This window comes from Podarcis melisellensis, assembly GCF_964234715.1.
Source record: "Podarcis melisellensis genome assembly, chromosome: W".
Taxonomy (NCBI): Eukaryota; Metazoa; Chordata; class Lepidosauria; order Squamata; family Lacertidae; genus Podarcis; species Podarcis melisellensis.
Genome location: NC_138535.1, coordinates 18,307,391 through 18,326,811, shown reverse-complemented (window position 1 = coordinate 18,326,811; position 19,421 = coordinate 18,307,391). Strand labels below are relative to the sequence as shown.

Below are 19,421 nucleotides of genomic sequence, written 5' to 3'. Positions count from 1 at the left end.
AGTTCACAGTATGATCCCTGAAGGCAGCCTTTAGCTTGTAGTTACAGATACAGTGTGGCTTACATCCTTGTAAGGATGGGCCGATGTGCTGCTGGCACAGAGCCAGCAGACAGCATCAGGAGCAGTGGCCAAAATGGAAGAGAGTGGCAAAAGAGAGGAGGGATGGCTGCATGACTGGCCCCTTTGTAGAGTCTGCAAGGGTCACGTCCACCTACCTGATCACATGCAGGTGGAAGGATATTCCAGACCAGGTGTAACAAGAAATTCTACCTTTGCTGGAATAACACCCCCTTTCTGTGTCCACTCTAGGGAAACAAGGAATGTTGTATTTGACTGCTCCAATGGATCACCCCCCCCCCCCGTTTCCTCCTAGGCTATTCCGATACTTCAGTGAATCCATCCTATCTTCCACACGCTGCAAGTTTCCAGTGCCAGAGGATGGAAAGCAGCCCCAGAGCATCGAGTCACCACCATGCTTCACTGTAGGCAGAGTGTTCTTTTCAGCGTATGCTTCATTCCTCTTCCTCCAGACATAGTGCTGATCCATGGGGCCAAAAAGTTCCAATTTTGTTTCATTGCTCCACAGAACAGAATCCCAAAACTTTTGTGGCTTATGTATATGATTTTGAACATATTGGAGCCAACTTTTCTTGTGCTTTTGGGTCAGTATTGTGTACATCTTGGGAGTTCTGGCATGGAAACCCCCTGCATTTACTATGAGCTTTACTGTGCTCACTGAAACCTCAGTGCCTGCTGCCACCAAGTCTTGCTGCAGCTCTTTTGCAGTCACTGAGGGTTTTTCCCAGCCTACCATCTCAGAAATCTGGTTGCTGTCGCAGATAGCTTCCTTTTTCTGCCCCATCTAAGTAGCGTGACCACTGTTCCTTTAACTTTGAAGTCCAAACTATGCTTCCAACAGTGTCTCTAGGAACATTCAGACCTTCACTATCGTTTTGTATCCTGCTCTTTGTTTGTGAAGGCCAATGATCTCTTCTCTGACCTTCTTGGACCATTCTCTTGACTTAACCATATTCATAGCTGGCAACGTTTCCCTTTTTTAAAGGGAAATTCCCTTATTCCGAATAGAATTCCTCACAAGAAAAGGGAAAAGTTGACAGCTATGGCCATATTTCTAACTTGCAGCCAAATTTGACACTCCACAACCCCCTAGCCAGCTCTGGTATTTCATGTGTTGCAGCTCAAGCACACCTGGTGCAACTATTAAAGCTCTTAATTAGTTGCATCAGGTGTGCTTGAGACAACACCTGTTGTATTCGTGCTGTTGTGAGGGATTCTATTTAGGGGATTCAATAATAGTGAGGCTGGAGAAGCCCATATAACAGGCATAGGCAAACTCAGCCCTCCAGATGTTTTGGGACTACAATTTTCATCATCCCTGACCACTGGTCCTGTTAGCTAGGGATGATGGGAGTTGTAGTCCCAAAACATCTGGAGGGCCGAGTTTGCCTATGCCTGCCATATAAGTTGCAATTTCAGCTGAATTTGGGGAAACCACTTGAAGCATCCGTTGTGTTGAACTATTTGCTCATATCAAAATTTACAGACTTTCAGCTGTTTGCAAATAAACCTGATTTGCAATGGGGGTTGAATAATTTCAATTGCATATGGAAGGTAAGCTGCTTCAGACTGTTTCTATAATATAAGCTCCCCAAGCAGGTGAAGCCTGCTTGAAGAAGGGCAACTAGCAGCAGCATTATTGTTTCCAGAACATTTACCAGAATAAAAATAGTGATAGATATTTTGCCGCCTTCAACAATAAGCATTTAAGATTATACATTTATTTACAAGAAATTGTAAAATGTTTTGTACGTGGGTTAATTGTGTGAAGTTGAATTAATATATACACAGAAGACACTGGAAGAGCAGACAAACACATTGATCAGTCTCTTCCAACACTGCTGCTTAAAGTATCTAAAATGTAGAAACTGAGCTTACAAAACTGCTTTTCCAAAGGTTGAACAACTTGATAAGGGAGGTGAGAGATTGAAAAATGCAGTAATAGCACTTGTGACCTCCTTACTGTTTTTTTAAAAAAAACAGAAAGCAAAGCAGTAGCATCTTATTTTCTCTAGTAAGAGACAGAAGGATTAGTTATACAGGTGAAACTCGGAAAATTATAATATCGTGGAAAAGTTCTTTTATTTCAGTAATTCAACTTAAAAGGTGAAACTAATATATGAAATAGACTCATGACATGCAAATTGAGATATGTCAAGCCTTTGTTATAATTGTGACATTATGGCGTACAGCTGATGAAAACCTCAAATTAACCATCTCAGAAAATTAGATTATTAAATGAAATCAGCAAAACAAGGATTGCAAATAGAGCAATATTGGACCTCTGAGAAGTAGAAGCATGCATATGTACTCAGTACTTGGTTTGGGCCCCTTTTGCATCAATTACTGCCTCAATGCGGCGTGGCATGGATGCTATCAGCCTGTGGCACTGCTGAGGTGTTATGGAAGACCAGGATGCTTCAATAGCAGCCTTCAGCTCTTCTGCATTGCTAGGTCTCATGTCTCTCATCTTTCTCTGTGGTACATCTGGTTACATACTTAATTCATTCCGGAGGTCTGTTCTTAACCTGAAACTGTTCTTAACCTGAAGCATCACTTTAGCTAATGGGGCCTCCCACTGCTGCCATGCTGCCGTCGCACAATTTCTGTTCTCATCCTGAAGCAAAGTTCTTAACCTGAGGTACTATTTCAGGGTTAGCGGAGTCTGTAACCTGAAGCGTATGTAACCCGAGGTACCACTGTATTAGTTTCACCTTTTAAGTTGTATTACTGAAATAAATGAACTTTTCCACGATATTATAATTTTCCGAGTTTCACCTGTAGAAAGGGAAACAAGCACTTTGATTTTTCTCTCATTCTTTGCGCACCACAAAGTTATTGTCAACCCCTGTCCCATAGCAATCTTCAAAAAGCCTTGAAAACTACTAAGCAGTTCGGATATTCTTAAAAGAAAGGATACCTAGCACTTCCTTAGATATGTTACCACACTACAATGATAAATCACTTTGCACATGACCCACAGAGCAAACTGTAACCTCCTTCCCTCACCTCTGATGAGCTTAATAGCCCATTTTGCAATTTGAAATGCTTTCATCACATTGCTGAACAAAGGAAGAATGAGAAAACAGCAGGGAAAAGTTAGTTCTTCACACAGTACTTACAGATGCATTGAAGTTGATACAAGCAGTTAAATGACCAGCCTAGACAGATCAGCACTTGAGTCACAGTTAAAAATGTATATTGTAGATAAACATTCTTTTAAAAAAATCTAGCTACATTGTGTATAACACAATTACAATTAAAATATTAGTGTAGAATAGAGCAGGCATGTCCAACAGGTAGATCATGGGGTGTTCCTGGCAGATCTCTGGCCCCTCAGTGATCTCCTTAAAAAGAAGCAAAAAAAGCAAAAAAACAACAACCCCAACCACAACTTTGGCTTCCTGAAAAAAGTTCAACAATTATGGGTAGATAACTGCTAGTCTTTTTTCGACAATGAGTAGATCACTGACAGATTTTTTATAATGTGAGCAGATTGCAGTCTATTGGGAGTTGGATGTCCCTGCTCTAGAGAAATGCACAATACTGCCCTAATATGAGGTGGTAGATCACAGAAAGTGGAATTCAGCCTTATTAAGTCTTTTACAAGTAACCCAAGTACAGTACATTTGACCTCATGGGGGAGGGGTTGCTTTCTGTTGTCCAAGGAGAAAGAAGCTTCAGTAAGGTTGAGTGGCAACAGCACAACAGCTATTTTGCTTTTTAAAGTAAATGCAGTGATGCTAGGAGAACAACTCAGACACTTCATACATACGCATCATCCAGGGTCAACAGTCACGCCAACTCTGCTCTACTATTGCAGAAACCCGTTTTTCATATTCCCGCTTATTCTCTTGGTATAGCTGAGCTGCCTGGCTGTTTGCAGGACTGTTTGGATTAGGCTCATCCAGTAAAGACTGTTTTGAGAAGAAAAAGATGGATCAGGCTTCATAATGAGGTTTCAAACAAAGCAAGCAAAATGGTTAATTCAACATATCAAAACTTGACAGATGTACCATGTATATTAGGAACGTTTCTTGGATATTTCAGGTCCCCTGCTTAGCCTGCACCTATCCCATTGTTTTTAACACAATGACATGCACTCTCCACATGTACAAGTCACACAATTAACAATTATCTTTGTTCCAACAGCAAAGCTTAATGTGTGCAATGAGCCACTCCTTTAAGCCTACATAACTATGCTCAGAATCAGTTCTGATGGGAGAACAGTCCATTAGAGAACCGTCCAAGGCTTTTGGCCTTGTGAACACCCTACCAGCAGACATCTTGCATGGGCTTCAAGCGACAGTTTGAAGGTGGATGACTTCTGAACATTTTCAAAAGTGCAAAAAGGAAGGGAAGGAGAAAGCACACTCCCAAGACTGTAAGAATATGCTTCTGCTACACCAAATACGCAAAAGGTAATCATCACCACTAGAAAAATGTAGTGATGTAGTGCTTCTGAAATGTATAGCTGCTTCAGTTTGTGAAGCCATTTTGTTAATCTTTTTGGGCAAGTCACAGAGTGGGGATGCAATGTATCACTAATTCAATGGGGGGGAGTCTTCTTTGAAGTGCTTTTAACACTTTAGGCCCTTCCCAGTTGTTTAGTCACTAGTGTTTCAGTTATTTTGTATTTTGCCCACATTGTATGTACATTTATAGAATCACAATCATAGAATTGTAGAGTTGGAAGGGACCATGAGGATCATCTAGTCCAACCCCCTGTAGTTATACTATTGCATTTTATAATTAACAGAAATAAAAGGATGGGTCTTAAATAATGATGATGGAATCACATGGCAGATAGTTCACCAGATAGTTGTGTTTCGGCTTTCATGGTTATTACAGAAACTAAATCCCTGATGTTACCTGTATGGATGTTAAGATGGATGATACATCATAGGTAGGACTCCAACGGTTCTGAAGAATATCCAGACATATACTACCATCTGCATAGACTACAAAAGGAAATTAATGGGTTTCATAACAAGAGCCAGTGCCCTGCAAGTTTCTCTTGCCAGGTTGTCACTCACAGCTCATTGTCAGCATTTATTGAATAACTAACTAAAGTCACACACAGAGTAAGTGTCTGAAGCTTGTTCCTCATCTGATTTCCACAAGTTATGAAACAGGCCCCTGGTGAACTGAATCTGTAAACTGCACCTTGCTCCACCAACACACCCTCCTTTCTGACCTCCCAAGTATGTTTATGAAGATGTTCACAGCATGGTATTTCAAGCAAGGATTAAGCACCAGGAACACATTTCCTTTCTAAGATCTATGCAAGTCTAATGCAAGTCTAATGTGAACTTTGCAATATAGGCTTTAGAATTCTCCATAAAGTGGGGAGAGGAGAGGATATAAATGTAGGATGAGAAAATCCACTGAAAATAAAGCTATTAAAAACTCATATACAAAAGCATTAGCATCTATAGGAGTGCTAGAAATCTAATTGGTTACACTTGGCTAGTGACAAGAAAAGTTTGTTTACTATAGGGTTCCATCAGAAGTCAAACAAACAAAATATCAGAAGCAGACAAGATCTAGGATTATAAGAACCGAAACAACGAACTAGTACTGCTACTAAGTAGATTTGGTTTCATTTAGTTTTCCTCTTGCCTTTAAAATTAAAGGATTCTACACCTCATTGATCAGGGGAGTCACTGGGGAAATCACCCTATTCTGCTAGAAATTTAAAAGGCCATGTAGAATGGATCCTCAGCAACATTTAGCATATATTTATATGACTGCAATTCCCTTAAATTATCAGTATCCAGTCCATTTCCATGATTATTGCTGGAGTTAAAGACACAAACCACTCAATTCTAGATGGTACATACCATTTGGATGAAACATCTTAGAAACAAATCTAACAGTAGGTGGCTTGTTTGGATATTCTTCTGTGAATTCTATGGTAAGCTTGAAAGTTCCTGCAATTGAAAGAGGCAAGGCCTAATTATCTTGTTCACAGATTGAAACTTCCCCTGTACCTGTTGTGCAGATGCTCCAGCAGTTTCACGGAATTCCCTAGGTATAGGAGATTCAATTATTACGTAGTCTGCTATTCCACTGACAACAGTGGGCCAGCCAGATGCCTCTAGGAAGCTCACAGGCCGCTGCCACTGCCACCACAATTACAAGGCCTTGCAGGCCGTCGTTGCTTTTGCCACTGCCGCAAGGCCTCGCAGGCTTCTGCTACCACCGCCCACTGCCGTGGCAAGGCTTCATAGGCTGCTGATTATTGTGCCACTGCCGCCAAGCGGCTGCCGCTTCTGCTGCCTAGCAGGCCTGCTGGCAGTCCCAGATTATTTGTATTCACTATGACTCATCACCGTACTTTGGATTGTCCTGAATACCACCATTTGGTAGTGAAGCCCAAACCCAAGTGTCTCATTTGGATGCATTTTGGCTTGCCTGCTGCTGAAAGTGACCATTAGGTGATTGATAATATCATCATTTATCTGTTTCAGAACCTTAAGTAGTAGCAGTTGCCAGTGATATACCGCAATATTGAAAACTAGTTATCACCCAGTCCTACACCTGACCTTCCTGCTGCTTGGAAGGAAGCAGCCAGCCCGTCTCACTTGGGGGAGGAAAAACAGTATTTGGAAAGCAGCAACCAGTAATCACCATACATAGGGACAGGACTTCTCAAATTGCTTGCAATTGTACTGCTACCTGGAGTTTTGAAGGCTGTTCGCAATATATTGCTGGGTCAAATATAATGAAATTGTTATTGCGATGTGGGCTTCAAACTGGTTTTGAACAATGTATAGATAGACCACATGATCAGAACAACCAGGGAGGTGAATGAAGTTGACAGCAAAGTGCTAGAAAGGGGATTGAGGAGAAGACTACAATTGTCAAAATGGGAGGGAATGAACCAGTGTTTTTATCCAGAGGAAAGAGAAAAGGGACCATGTATTTGAAACACTCTCTATTTATGGAGATAGCCATCCTTGATAACCGGTGATCAAAGATATATTGCCTCTGAACACGTATGATACACTGTTACCTTAAGCAGACTTCGTTTATAAGAAGAAATTCAAATAAGTTCTTAAGTAAAGGGCACTATTTACACAGTAAGCCTAGTCACCACTTACAAGGCAAAATGCTTAACTGCAGCTGGCTGTGTTTTAGCCAAGAGAGAGCAAGGACAGCTGATCCATGGAATCCTGGGAGTCGTTAATATCCACCTTCTGTTCACTGAAAACATTTTTTAGTTTTGTTTTAATACTTACCATCTTCAAATGGGGTTCCCTCAGGCCTGAAAGAGGAGAAAGCATATCAGCACCTCACATGTTGTTTGCCAAAGTTAGTTTACTGTTGAACTGGCAGTCAGCCTTTACAGAATGACATACAGTGGTACCTCAGTTGCCGAACGTAATCCATTCTGAAAGACCATTCTACTTCCAAAACGTTCAACAATCGAGGCGCAATGGGTGGTCGGCAAAATCCATGGGGGGAAAATGGAGAAACGTGCCTCAGAAGCTGTTCGATTTCCGAGGCACGTTCGAAAATGGAAGCATTCATTTCCGGGTTGTCGGCATTCGAAAGCCGAAACATTTTACTTCCAAAGCATTTGACAGGCAAGGTTCCACTGTATAGTTGAATTTTGACCCATGCCCAGCACAGAAATGGGGGTCAGAGTGAGCAAGCTTTAAGAGTTTCGGGAGAAAAAAACCAAAAGTTTTAGCAATTTCACAATTTCTACATGTGGGTAGTTTTACTTATGTAAATAACTTCTACCAAGCAGTCACCTGCTCCTGTGCTGCTGCCACCTCTAATCCTGCTCTCAACCCAGATGCTATCTGGGTCAAATGGTGGGGATACCACCCCCAAATACTCCATAGCATTGTGTAATTAAAACAGCAGTGCTAAGGAAACTGCACACTGCTCACCGCCCCAGTTTTGCTGCTATTTTAAAAATAAAGGCAGCAGCATGATGGTGCTGCATGGCTCTGGTCTGATGGCAACCAATTTGTCACACAGAAAGGTACCCCCAAGGGTCATTTAATCCAACCCCCGGCAACACAGGAATCTCAACTAAAGCATCCCTGATATACGGCTATCCAACCTCTGCTTTAAAATTTCTAGTGAAGGAGAGTTCACCACCTTCTGAGGGAGACCGTTTCACTGTCAAACAGCTCTTACCACCAGAAAGTTATTCGTGATGTTTAGTCAGAATCTCATTTCTTTGCATTTTAATGCATTGGTTTGGGTCCTAGCCTCTGGAGCGGCAGAAAACGAGCTTGCTCCCTCTTCAATGTGACACCCCTTCAGATATTTGAAGACAGCAATCATCGTTCACAGGTGACTGGACATATACTCAACTAAGAAACGTCCTCCCCTGAAACACCAGGACCCAATGGCCTGACAGCTAAATATTAAAAAAAACAACTCCAGAACTCTCTGGTGCAGCCATTGAAAGATGTTATAAATGAAATTTTAAAGAACGGTAAAGTAGCAGAGGCCTGGAAAGAGGCATTCATTACCTTAATCCCAAAGCAAGACGCAGACTTAAAGGTAGGTACCCCTGCCCGTACGGGCCAGTCGTGTCCGACTCTAGGGTTGTGCGCCCATCTCACTTAAGAGGCCGGGGGCCAGCGCTGTCCGGACACACTTCCAGGTCACGTGACTAGCGTGACGAAGCTGCTCTGGCGAGCCAGCACCAGCTCAGCACACGGAAACACCGTTTACCTTCCCGCTATAAAGCGGTACCTATTTATCTACTTGCACTTAGGGGTGCTTTCGAACTGCTAGGTGGGCAGGAGCTGGGACCGAAAGACGGGAGGTCACCCCGCCGCGGGGATTCGAACCGCCAACCATACGATCGGCAAGTCCTAGGCACTGAGGTTTTACCCACAGCGCCACCCGCGTCCTAAGACGCAGACTTACTTTTGGTTAAAAGCTATAGACCGATCTCTCTATTAAACGACGATTATAAATTATTTGCAAACATCTTGGCCAATAGATTGAAAGGAGTCTTGACAGAAATAATCCATCATGATCAAGCTGGTTTCCTACCAGGACACCAGATGAAGGATAATATAATTGATGTTATAGAGCACACCTGGAAGTTAGAAATGAGATGGTAATATAAAAGATGAATTTTGAGGAGACCTTTGGGAGAGGTATTGATGCAATATACTCCGATCAACAAGCAATGTTAATTGTGAATAATGTTACAACAGAAAAATGTAAGATATTAAAGGGGGCAAGACAAGGCTGTTCCCTGTCACCATTATTATTTATTTTAGTGCTAGAGGTCCTGGTGAGGAAGATAAGCACAGATGAAACAATTAGAGGAATAACTGTAGGAAATAAAGCATATGAATTAAAAGCATTTGCTGATAACTTTGTGATTACAGTAGAGGACCCAAAAAACTCATTACCAAAGGTATTGGAAAAAATTCAGGACTTTGGACAGGTGTCAGGTTTCAAACTGAATCAAATAAGACTAAGGTTTTATTGAAAAATGTGATGGAGCAATACAAAAAGGAGTTACAACAGATAATGGATTTAAATATACATTAAAAAGTAAAATATCTGGGGGTATGGTTGACAGCTAAAAATATTAATATATTCAAAGATAATTATGAAAAAATGGAAAGAAATAAAAAGGAATTTAGAATTTGGGGAGAATGAATTTATCGTTATGGGGGAGAATTTCAATGATTAAAATGAATGTATTGTCAAGAATGTTATTTCAATCAATCCCGGTGATAAGCAGTACTGGATGCTTCAAAGAATGGCAAATATATATTTCTAGATTCATCTGGCAAGGGAAGAAACCAAGAATAAAATATAAATTATTATCAGATATGAGAGAGAGAAGGTTTTGCCCTGCCAGATTTGAGATTATACTATGAGGCATCTTGCATCTGCTGGATCCGGGAATGGATAATATTGAAAAACAGATATGTGTTAGATCTAGAAGGACATAATAGATTTGGATGGCATGCATATTTATGGTATGATAAAGTAAAAGTACATAAAGGATTTCAGAATCATATACTAAGAAAATAAATTTTTAAAGTATAAAAGTATAAAGTATAAAGAAGTATAAAAAGTATAAAGTAGTATAAAAAGTATAAAGTATAAAGAAGTATAAAGATCTATTAGAACAAAAAACACTGTGGTGGCTTTCCCTGTTAGAAGCAGTATCTGTGAAGAAAGTGAATATGAGGACTAACTAGCCAACATATAGAGAGCTGTTAACCGAAGTAGAAAACCTACCAGGTAAAATTAAAAGATTTCAAAGAGAGATCTTAGAAAATAACTTTAAATTATTGTCCAAAATGTATAATTTGCTCCTGGAAGGGAACACAAAGGATGAACAGGTCAAATCTGTGATGATACAATGGGCGATGGATGTGGGACATAATATAAAAATGACAGATTGGGAGAGGCTGTGGAAAACACATCTGAATTTATGGCGTGTTCCTCACTGAAAAAAAACTATATGAAAATGATGTATTGGTGGTACTTAACCCCAGTAAAATTAGCAAAAATGTATAGAACAAGTACCAATATATGCTGGAAATGTAAAGAAATAGAAGGTAACTTTTATCATATGTGGTGGAACTGTAATGTAATCAAAAAATTCTGGGAAATGATATATAATGAAATGGAAAAATGTTTAAAATAACTTTCCCTAAAAAGCCAGAAGCTTTTTTACTAGGAATTATAGGTACCGAGATCCCCAAAGATCAGAGGAAACTGTTCATGTATGCTACAACATCTTGCTAGATCTTGCTAGCTCAGATCTTGCTAGCCCAGAGATGGAAGGAAGAGACAACCCTGACCAAAGAAGAATGGCAAATCAAGTTGATGGACTATGCCGAAATGGCAAAATTAACTGGGAAGCTCAGAAACCAAGAAGACAAGAAACTTTTTTTAAAAAAAGGGAAATGTTTATAATGTATATACAAAATCATTGCAAAAAGGTTAAAACAGTAGCAGGATTCTAAATACACTTGTAATGTAATAGAAAGTACAGATAACCTAGGAAGATAAAAAATTGGAGAAGTATTGATATGCAGTTGAAAATAGAATTAAGAGGACCCATGGATGGGGTGGGGGGAAGTCAGGAGATTCAGAGTAATCTTGATATGTGGAATTTGTATGATCTTTTGATGTAAGCTTATTCCTTTTCTTTCTCTTTTTCTTCTTCTTTCCTCTATTTTGGAAAATCAAATAAAAAATGATATATATATATAAATAAACTTCCTCCCCTGTCTAACAGGACGTAATATTCAGTGGATTTTGGTTTTTTGCCACATTTGCAGACCACTCTGAAGCTAATGTTTGATCAGGGTTCAAAATTATCGTTGAGCTAGTCGCAAAATGTGACTGCCAAGCAGCCTTTTGCAAGTGGATGGAGATGTCCAGGGGCACCATTTGTGCCTAGCATCTACCCCTGACTGACTGCAGTCTGCTGGTCTTACAGCCACCACTGCAGCAAAAGATCAGTCACCCCATAAAGCTGGGTGACTGATAAGGAGGAGGGAGGTTGCCTGGGGAACAAGGTAGAGCAGAAGAGGGGAAAGTGATGCTGGGGGTAGGAGAGAGAAACACAGAATACACTCATTTTCAGGGTTGTTTTTATACCCCTCCTTATAGAGCACACATACATCCAGGAACAAACACCCCCCAAGCTATTTTGCTAGTCTCTTGAATTTCTCATGCCCTCTGTGTAAAACTAAGGCATTGTTAGTTACTGAAGCTGGGGAGGATTTATTTTTTTGCGGGAAGGAAGGTTTTAAGAAGTGCTTCCTCACTTTTTTTGCTGTTGTTTTATTTCGTGCTGCAACTTAAAGCTGCCGGCTCCCTTGAATGTTCCTGAGAGAGAGAGAGAGAGAGAGAGAGAGAGAGAGAGAGAGAGAGAGAGAGAGAGAGAGGGATAATGCAGGAAGATATGGGCTGCAAGTTAATGAAAGGGTGTTCCTCAAGTCACCCCAGGGTGTCACGGCACACTGGTTGAAAACCAATGCTCCAATGTAAAGATGAAGCCTGGAGCAATGTGCCCCTGCATTGCTATCAGCTTTTTTTAAAGAAGTCTGTTACTCCTAATGGAGTATACTGGATTTTTTTTTTACTGGTCAACAAAATTAAAAATCCTGGTCACCACCAGTAAAAAGGTTTGCACACCTTCACTGGCTAATCTACTTACATGTCTGTTGCAAGGATAATCGGGGGAGAAGTGGAATGACTGCCATATGTACCTTCTCAAACTCCTTACACCAGGGGTTGCAACATGGTGCCCACAACAAGCACACATACCGTATTTTTCGCTCTATAGGACACACTTTTTCCCCTTCAAAAATGAAGGGGAAATGTGTGTGCGTCCTATGGAGCAAAGACGCCATAGTCCCGTGACCCTCTCCCGGCTGGAGAGGTGACGCGTGGCACCTCTCCAGCCGGGAGAGCGCGCGCGGGGCTAAAGAAGCCATAGCCCTGCAACCCTCTCCTGGCTGGAGAGGTGACACGCGGCTATGGCAGGAGCCTCTTTAGCCGCGCCCCACCTCTCCAGCCGGGAGAGCACACGGGGGGCTAAAGAAGCCCCGCTTACCCTCTCCCAGCTGGAGAGGTGACACGTGGCTATTGCAGCAGCCTCTTTAGCCGCGTGCCACCTCTCCAGCGGGGAGAGTGCGCGTGGGGCTAAAGAAGCCCCCCGTGACCCTCTCCCGGCTGGAGAGGTGACGTGCAGCTATGGCAGGAGCCTCTATAGCCGTGAGCCACCTCTCCAGCCGGGAGACCGCGCGCGGGGCTAAAGAACCCATAGCCCCGCGACCCTCTCCCAGCTGGAGAGGTGACGCACGACTATGGCAGCAGCCTCTCCGCTGCGCGCCTTTCCGCTGCTCCCTGACCTGCTCTTTGGGGCTGGTGGTGGGCTTCCCCCCGCCAGCCCCAAAGAGCAGGTTGAAAGGAACCTGAAGCCTGGAGAGCGAGAGGGGTCGGTGCGCACCGACCCCTCTCGCTCTCCAGGCTTCCAAGGTAGCCGCCTGAAGGCGACTGAGCGCACCTTAAACAGCACCTTGTTTTAGAGGGAGAAAACAAGAGGGGGGAAATTCTCCCCCCTCTAAAACAAGGTGCGTCCTATTGTCTGGTGCGTCCTATGGTGCGAAAAATACAGTATATGCCTGCAGAAGCCTTTCCTGGAGCCCACATGGTCCTCTCTTTCCAGCTGAAATTAGACTTGGAAAAAAGCATTCTGTTGTACTCAACAGAATAGGTCATGATGGGTGTGTGGTGCCCACAGCAGTTTCACCTGTTTGCACATGTGTCCATAGGCCCAAAAAGGTTGGCGATTCCTGCCTTACAGCAAGAGATTTTTTTTTAAATGTACAACACACCAGAGGCTGCTTATTGGAATTAAAATAAATTTTGTCCAGCACCAGCTCTAGTTTTTGTAAACTCACACAGAAACACAACCCTCTCTGCCTGGATATATGACTTTATAACACTGTTGAGATTTTTTTTTTATTTAAAAAAAACCTTCCGCCATCACTGGACAAAGAGGAAAATACAATTAAGAACAATAGCTGTTACAAACAGTCATCCCTGCAAAACTACATGACCTCAGAGGATGAGCAATAATTTTAATAGCACATAGACCCTACTATGAACATCTTAGAAACAGGAGAGGAGCGAGATGCAGCTACAATTATAATTATTATATAATTATTACACTTGTGTCTTTCTTTTTCTTCCCAAAATACAAGCAGTTTTCTACTGTAATAATATTACTATAATAAATACATGTATCGAAGACATATCATTCTGCACTCCTGGAAAGCATAGAAAGATACATATATAACTAACTTTTTGAAAAACACTAAATGGGAACAGGCATTTTCATTTTGTGCTCCTAGAAGGAACAACATGATATAAGTGAAATAAGAATAATCATAGTAAGAAGAGCACACACTGTGGACAAGAATCGACCAGATATGGATAACTAGAGGTCTGGCACCTAAGATCAGAAAGGTGGAAATCTGCCCAAAGACATGCTCCGACCATAACGCACTGAGAATGGACATGACATTGATTCCAACCGGTTCCTTCAGATGGAAGATGAATGATGGCCTGTTTAGAGATCAGGAGATTACCAAGAAGGCCCAAAAAGCTCTAAAGGATTATTTTGAGATCAATATGAACACCACAGTGGAAAAAAGAACTATCTGGGACGCAAGTAAGGCCGTGATGAGGGGGTTCCTGATACAACAGAACACGGTAAAGAAAAGGAAACAAAACGAAAGGAAAGATAAAATTTTGGAAAAAATTAAGGAGTTGGAGAAGAAGTTAAGACTTAATCCGAAGTCTCAGCCGATTCTGAGAGAAATCAAACTTTACCAAGCACAATACTCCAAACTGATAAATCAGGAAATAGAATGGAAAATCAAACTAATGAAACAAAAAACTTTTGAGTCGGCTAATAAATGTGGAAAACTGCTAGCTTGGCAGTTGAAGAGGAGACAAAAGTTAAATACAGTGACAAATTTAGAGATTGAAGGAAGATGTATCCAGAACCCCGGAGAGATTAGAAAGTGTTTCCAGAGATATTTCAAAAAATTATACACTCAAGGGCCACAAGATGAAGCAGCGATTAAACAATTTTTAAAGACAAATGGACTGGCAAAGTTGTCAGAAGAAAATAGATCAATTCTGAATGGCAAAATAACACGACAAGAGATTGAGCAGGCCATCCAAAACATGAAACAGGGCAAATCACCAGGACCAGACGGGCTGACCTCCAAGTACTATAAGACATTGAAAGACTATTTGATACAACCACTGATGGAGGTCAGCAATGAAATTTTAGAGGGGAAGAAGGCGCCAGAATCGTGGAAAGAAGCTTTCATCACATTGATACCAAAATCGGAAACTGAAAAGACACAGCTTAAGAACTACCGTCCCATCTCCCTTTTAAATGTGGATTACAAAATATTTGCAGACGTTTTGGCAAGTAGATTCAAGAGGGTTTTAAACAAAGTAATTCATAAAGACCAGGCAGGCTTTCTCCCAGGTAGACATATGTCCGCTAATACAAGGAACATTATAGATATATTGGAGCTTTTACAAACAGACATAAATACTAAAGCTGTTTTAATTTTTATAGATGCGGAGAAGGCCTTTGACAACATATCCTGGAAGTTTATGAAAGGGAATTTAAAAGAAATGGGAGTGGGCCGGGGGTTTGAGAATGGGATTGATGCAATATATTCAGAACAAAAGGCTAAACTGATAGTTAACAATGTGGTTACAGAAGAGTTTAAAATTGAAAAAGGAACACGACAAGGCTGTCCGATTTCCCCGTTATTATTTATTTCGGTCCTGGAGGTGCTCTTGAACATGATTAGAGGGGACAGGTTGGTGGAAGGGATACAGGTCGGAGCGAAACAATACAAACTTAAAGCGTTTGCAGATGACTTAGTTCTGACATTACAGGAGCCAGAATCTAGTACGAAAAGAGTACTACAACTAATCCAAGATTTTGGTCGGGTGGCGGGATTTAAACTAAATAAGCAAAAAACCAAGGTGTTGGGAAAAAACTTGACAGATATTGAGTCGGAACGGTTTCAGAGAGAGACAGAGTTAACTGTGGTTAAGAAAGTTAAATACCTAGGGGTAAACATAACAGCAAAGAATCTGAGTCTGTTCAAAGATAATTATGAAAAATGTTGGTCTGAAATTAAGAGAGACTTGGATAGCTGGTCAAAATTGAAACTTTCATTGTTAGGTCGAATAGCTGCTATTAAGATGAATGTATTGCCAAAAATGTTGTTTTTGTTTCAGACATTGCAGATTGTAGATAAAACGGAGTGCTTCCGGAAGTGGCAGAAAGATATCTCCAAATTTGTCTGGCAGGGCAAAAAGCCCAGAATTAAGTTTAAGATACTAACGGACGCAAAAGAAAGAGGGGGCTTTGCCCTGCCAGACTTAAAGTTGTACTATGAAGCCGCAGCTTTCTGCTGGCTAAAAGACTGGCTACTTCTGGAGGACACGGACGTGCTGGATTTGGAAGGTTTTAACAATGCATTTGGATGGCATGCATATTTATGGTACGATAAGGTTAAGATTAACAAGGTCTTTAAGAACCATATTGTTAGAAAAGCAATATTTAATGTCTGGACAAGATACAAAGACTTATTAGAGAACAAAACACCGAGGTGGCTGTCACCTTTGGAGGCTAAGGCCCGAAAAAGACCCAATATGGAGGCCAATTGGCCAAAATATTGGGAAATACTAGAAAGGGATGGAGACAATTGGAAACTGCAGAGTTTAGAGAAAATGAAAGATAAAGTGCGAGACTGGTTACACTATGCTCAGATTAAAGAAGTGTTTAAGATTGATAAAAAGTTAGGATTCCAGGTGGAGAAATCGAAACTGGAAACAGAACTGTTAGAACCTAAGACCAAGATACTTTCAAAAATGTATAACTTGCTGCTGAAATGGAACACACAAGACGAATTGGTTAAATCGGCTATGATAAAGTGGGCCCAGGATATTGGGCACAACATTATGTTTGAGGACTGGGAAAGGTTATGGACCACCGGGCTGAACTTCACAGCATGTAATGCTCTGAAGGAAAATGTAATGAAAATGATATATAGATGGTACATGACCCCAGTGAAATTGGCTAAAATATACCATTCGTCTGATAACAAATGTTGGAAATGTAAGGAAAATGAAGGAACATTCTTTCACCTCTGGTGGACCTGCCCTAAAGTGAAGGCCTTTTGGGAAATGATATATAATGAGTTAAAAAAAGGTATTTAAGTATACCTTCACCAAGAAACCAGAGGCCTTCCTTCTGGGCATGGTCGGCCAGAACGTGTTAAAGAAGGACAGAACATTTTTTATGTATGCTACAACGGCGGCAAGGATACTTATTGCTAAGAGCTGGAAAACCCAAGATCTACCCACACTGGAAGAATGGCAGATGCAGCTGATGGACTATATGCAACTAGCTGAGATGACTGGCAGAATCCGCGACCTGGGAGAGGAGAGGGTTGAAGAAGACTGGAAGAAATTTAAGATCTATTTACAAAAGTACTGTAATTTGGTTGAATCCTAACAAGGAAGCCAGAGCAGAAATAACTGTCTACCATTAAATTATAATTTTTTTATTTGAGTTCAACCTAAATACTGCACTTAAGAGCATAAACAAGATGATAATTTGCTTGGAAAAATTCGTTTTTAATGATGAAAGTGGAAGCGGGAGACGTGAGGGAGTCCACAATAGAATGAAAGGATGTTATGAAATCTATTCTGTTTGTTAAATATGTATCTGTAAAAAATCTTAATAAAAATTTTTATAAAAAAAAATAAAAAAAAAGAAGAAGAGCACACACTGGCAGACACCCCCCCTCAAGATGCGCGATAAGGATTGCTGATTATTATTCTGAGAGAAACGGAGATCTGGACAATGAGATTACATAGAGTTTTAAACCTCTTTTTCCGGGTTTATTTGGAAAAGGAAGAACAGGCGATCCAGGCCTGCCTACTCACCCAAATATGACCGCGTTCCACACCATTATGTTGTTCTCCGAGGGAGCCCCACTGACTCCGGCTGGAGGGTCCTCCTGAAGCCTGTTTTGGGAGGGAGGGACGGGAAAAAAGAGACACCCAATTCAGTGGCGGGAGATAGTATCACCGTCCACCCAATCAGGGCAAACGACGTAACTCTCCATCCATGGGCGCCACTGCCTGCCTTGTGCAAGTAACACAACTCTGTCACTACGCTACCTTTATTAGCGCCATGTTGGATCACCTCACTTGCTTTCCTCGTTAGCCTCTGGGAAGGGGGGTCCCGACTCAGCGCTTACCTTTTGAAGTCCCGCATGAGGCGCCTCCGGGCGGGCGTGGACATCGCGAGCTCGCGATGTTGAAACACTCATACACACCAGCCCCCAGGGAAGGTGGGGCGCGGGGCACAAAAAGCAGCAGCTGTAACACCTTCTAACACTTCAACAAAGGCGCAGGGCTGACGGCAGGGCGATCAAACAACGCGTCTTAACAATGGCGGAGGCTGCTGGGCAGTTCCAGACCGCACCACTGCCCTTGCGAGGGAGGGGTCTTTGGTAATAGACAAGAGGCTGCGCTAGATTGAGCCAAATCAGGGCAATACCACTAGAGAGAAGCTGAAAGTGATCACACTTAAGAGTGGGCAGTGACGCACACCGAAAGATTCTGGACGATACCAATGGAAAAGGGGAGCATAGCTGTCAACGTTTTCCTTTTTTTAAAGGGGAATTCCCTTATTCCGAATAGAATTCCTCGCAAGAAAAGGGAAAAGTTGACAGCTATGAAGGGGAGGGAGAAACCATCCTGTTTATAAGCCTTTTCTGTAGTACCTGTAGGCTTCGTCTTGGCTGCCCTCCTCCTTATTGATGCATAAGAACATAAGCCCAGCCTGTTTGATCTGGCCAATGGTTCATTGAGTCCAGCATCCTGCTCTCACAGTAGCCAACCAAATGCCTGTGCAAAAACCGGCAAGCAGGATTTGAGCACAAGGGCACTCTCCCCTCCTGCAATTTTCAGCAACTGGTATCATCATCATCATCAATTAACATTAATAATTTGTATACTTCATCTGAAGATCTCAGGGCGGTTCACAACAGAAAAACACAAAATAAGATTACAAAATACATAACATAACAAAACAAAACCGTAAACCCGCTCCCAGAAACACATTTTAAAAGTCATAGACTGCTAATTAGCCAAAGAGAAACATTTTTGCCTGGCACCTACATATATGCAATGAAGGTGTCAGGCGAGTTTCCCTGGGGAGAGCATCCCACAAACGGAGAGACACAGCAGAAAAGGCCCATTCTCATGTTGCCACCCCCTAGAACTCTTTTGGAGGAAGCACACAAAGAAGGGCCACTGGTGGTGATTGCAGGGTCTGGGACAGTTTATATGGGGGGAAAGCAGTCCTTGAAGTACTGCAGTCACAAGCTGCTTTGGGCTTTATGGGTCAAAACCAGTACAGTGGTACCTCGGATTACAAACTTAATTCATTCCGGAGGTCCGTTCTTAACCTGAAACCATTCTTAACCTGAGGTGCGCTTTCACTAATGGGGCCTACCGCTGCCACCGCACCACCGGCGCACAATTTCCATTCTGATCCTGGGGCAAAGTTCTCAGCCCAAGGTACTACTTCTGGGTTAGAGGAGTTTGTAACCCAAAGTGTTTGTAACCCAAAGCATTTGAAACATGAGGTGCCACTGTAGTTTTAATAGGGACTGGAAACTAATTGGCAGCCGGTGCAGCTGGACCAGAATCAGTGTAATATGCTCAAACTGTCTTGCCCCAGTGAGCAACCTGTGCAC

At 41.9% G+C, this 19,421-nt stretch overlaps 1 protein-coding gene across 5 annotated transcripts in view; it reads right to left on the bottom strand.

Moving 5' to 3' along the window:
• Positions 1 to 1,783: 1,783 nt before the first annotated feature.
• The window catches only part of LOC309361162 (ubiquitin-conjugating enzyme E2 A), a 353,780-nt gene continuing 336,142 nt past the window's right edge, over positions 1,784 to 19,421 (bottom strand). For 3 of the 5 annotated variants that reach the window (XM_081896131.1, XM_081896130.1, XM_081896129.1), the window contains exons 2-6: positions 17,599 to 17,679; positions 7,323 to 7,348; positions 5,922 to 6,011; positions 4,951 to 5,039; positions 1,784 to 3,995 (exon numbers count right to left, since the gene is read on the bottom strand). In XM_081896131.1, coding sequence (XP_081752257.1) covers positions 3,867 to 3,995; positions 4,951 to 5,039; positions 5,922 to 6,011; positions 7,323 to 7,348; positions 17,599 to 17,624 — 360 coding nt within the window. In that variant the 5' untranslated portion in view covers positions 17,625 to 17,679 and the 3' untranslated portion in view covers positions 1,784 to 3,866. Of the gene's footprint in view, positions 3,996 to 4,950; positions 5,040 to 5,921; positions 6,012 to 7,322; positions 7,349 to 17,598; positions 17,680 to 17,915; positions 18,034 to 18,443; positions 18,581 to 19,421 lie in introns of those variants that run through there. The other 2 variants (XM_081896127.1, XM_081896128.1) reach the window with 2 other exon arrangements.